Raw genomic sequence first — 1441 nt, forward strand, 5'->3', positions numbered from 1 at the left:
AAAAAAAAAAAAAAAAAAAAAAAAAAAAAAAAAGCTTTGGCTTATTTAAATCAGCTTGTTAGAATTGACTGATGTCTTGAAGTGAAACTAACAGCTCATGTTTCCAACAGGTCAGGTCCAAGTTGAAGGATCTCCAGTCAAAGTTCAGCTGGTGGACACTGCTGGACAGGTACTTTCTTTTCTTTGTTTTGATTTCACCATTAGACTTTACAGAGTTTAATTTCTCAATACATCACATCAGTAAGGTATAGTGACAGTTTCACCATAGTAGTTTCAAAGAGGGGTTCTATGGAATGCATATGAACAGTCAATATCTTACCAGCTGTAGATCAATCTTGAACGACCTGTTTGGAGGAAAAAAAACTTGATCTCTTCCCAGAATGACAATTTTACAGCTAGTTGAAGAGTGAGAAAGACTGTTCATGACAAAAATTAGATTTAATTTTATACACTTGTTTGGGATATTTTATTTAGAAAAGACAAGGAAAAGGGTATAAACTTAGTGTCGTCATTTATAGCAATGGCTACTAAAGTTTTCAGCTTTTGACTCACAAAACAACAGCAACAAATACTGCCCCCCTCCCCAACTATTTTTGGGTGATAAACATTGGTGTCAGGTAGTGACAGTATTCAGTATGCTACTTTTATCTATTCTTAACTACATCTTTTTAACGACTAAGGCAAAAAAATGTTGTTAGTAGTCATTTATAAATGGAAATAACTCTGAAAACTTTTTAAAGACCCCGCCGTGGGGTCCCGACCCCAACTTTAGGAACTACAAGTTACAGTTTGTATTTGAGAGGTAGTAAGAAGAAGTATGAGCCTTTGTGATCTCACTTGATTTTTCTCATTTTGAATATTTACAATTCTTCAAAACACACACATGCTTAGATGCTACCAACATCTTCTAATAATAAATATTCATCTCATTAGTTAACATGGATTAATCGGGCCGGACATTATTTAGCACAGTTTTTTTTGTTTTTCATGATCATCCTGCTGTAATTACCCCCCGGCTGCATTGCAAGTGCTACAGCTGCATGCTGCTGCACCTATATTTGGACTTCTATGTAAACAAGAATATATCAAATTGCTTTGTAAAGGGGCGTTTGTGTGAGCCGTTGTAAAATATTTAAGATTTCATTTATTTTAAAGGGATCCCCGATTAGTTGTAACATTAGGCTTTATTTGATAAACATATACTTTAACTGTAAAATAAGGACTCCAAAATGCTGTAAGATGTTTAGTTTTTATAATTTTTAAACTAAAAGTTTAAAAATATATTACATGGACGGGGCCATTTTATTTACACACAAAGCATTTTGCATAAATGATTGACGTGGGTAGGTCCTCGGTGCGAGACTGCTAGCGAGCTATATCCACCCTGAAGTTTAATCTTGGACAATATCTGATGACTGGCTCTTTTAAATGAAACCAGAGA

At 34.5% G+C, this 1441-nt stretch overlaps 1 protein-coding gene across 1 annotated transcript in view; it reads left to right on the forward strand.

The window, feature by feature from the left end:
• Positions 1 to 110: 110 nt before the first annotated feature.
• The window catches only part of rhov (ras homolog family member V), a gene marked incomplete at its 5' end in the record, with an annotated part of 6266 nt that continues 4935 nt past the window's right edge, over positions 111 to 1441 (forward strand). Inside the window, 1 exon segment of the mRNA XM_014009949.1 lies at positions 111 to 169. Within this exon segment, the coding sequence (XP_013865403.1) occupies positions 111 to 169 (59 nt within the window).

The sequence above is a fragment of the Austrofundulus limnaeus genome, unplaced genomic scaffold, assembly GCF_001266775.1.
Source record: "Austrofundulus limnaeus strain Quisiro unplaced genomic scaffold, Austrofundulus_limnaeus-1.0 Scaffold63, whole genome shotgun sequence".
NCBI classification, from domain to species: domain Eukaryota; kingdom Metazoa; phylum Chordata; class Actinopteri; order Cyprinodontiformes; family Rivulidae; genus Austrofundulus; species Austrofundulus limnaeus.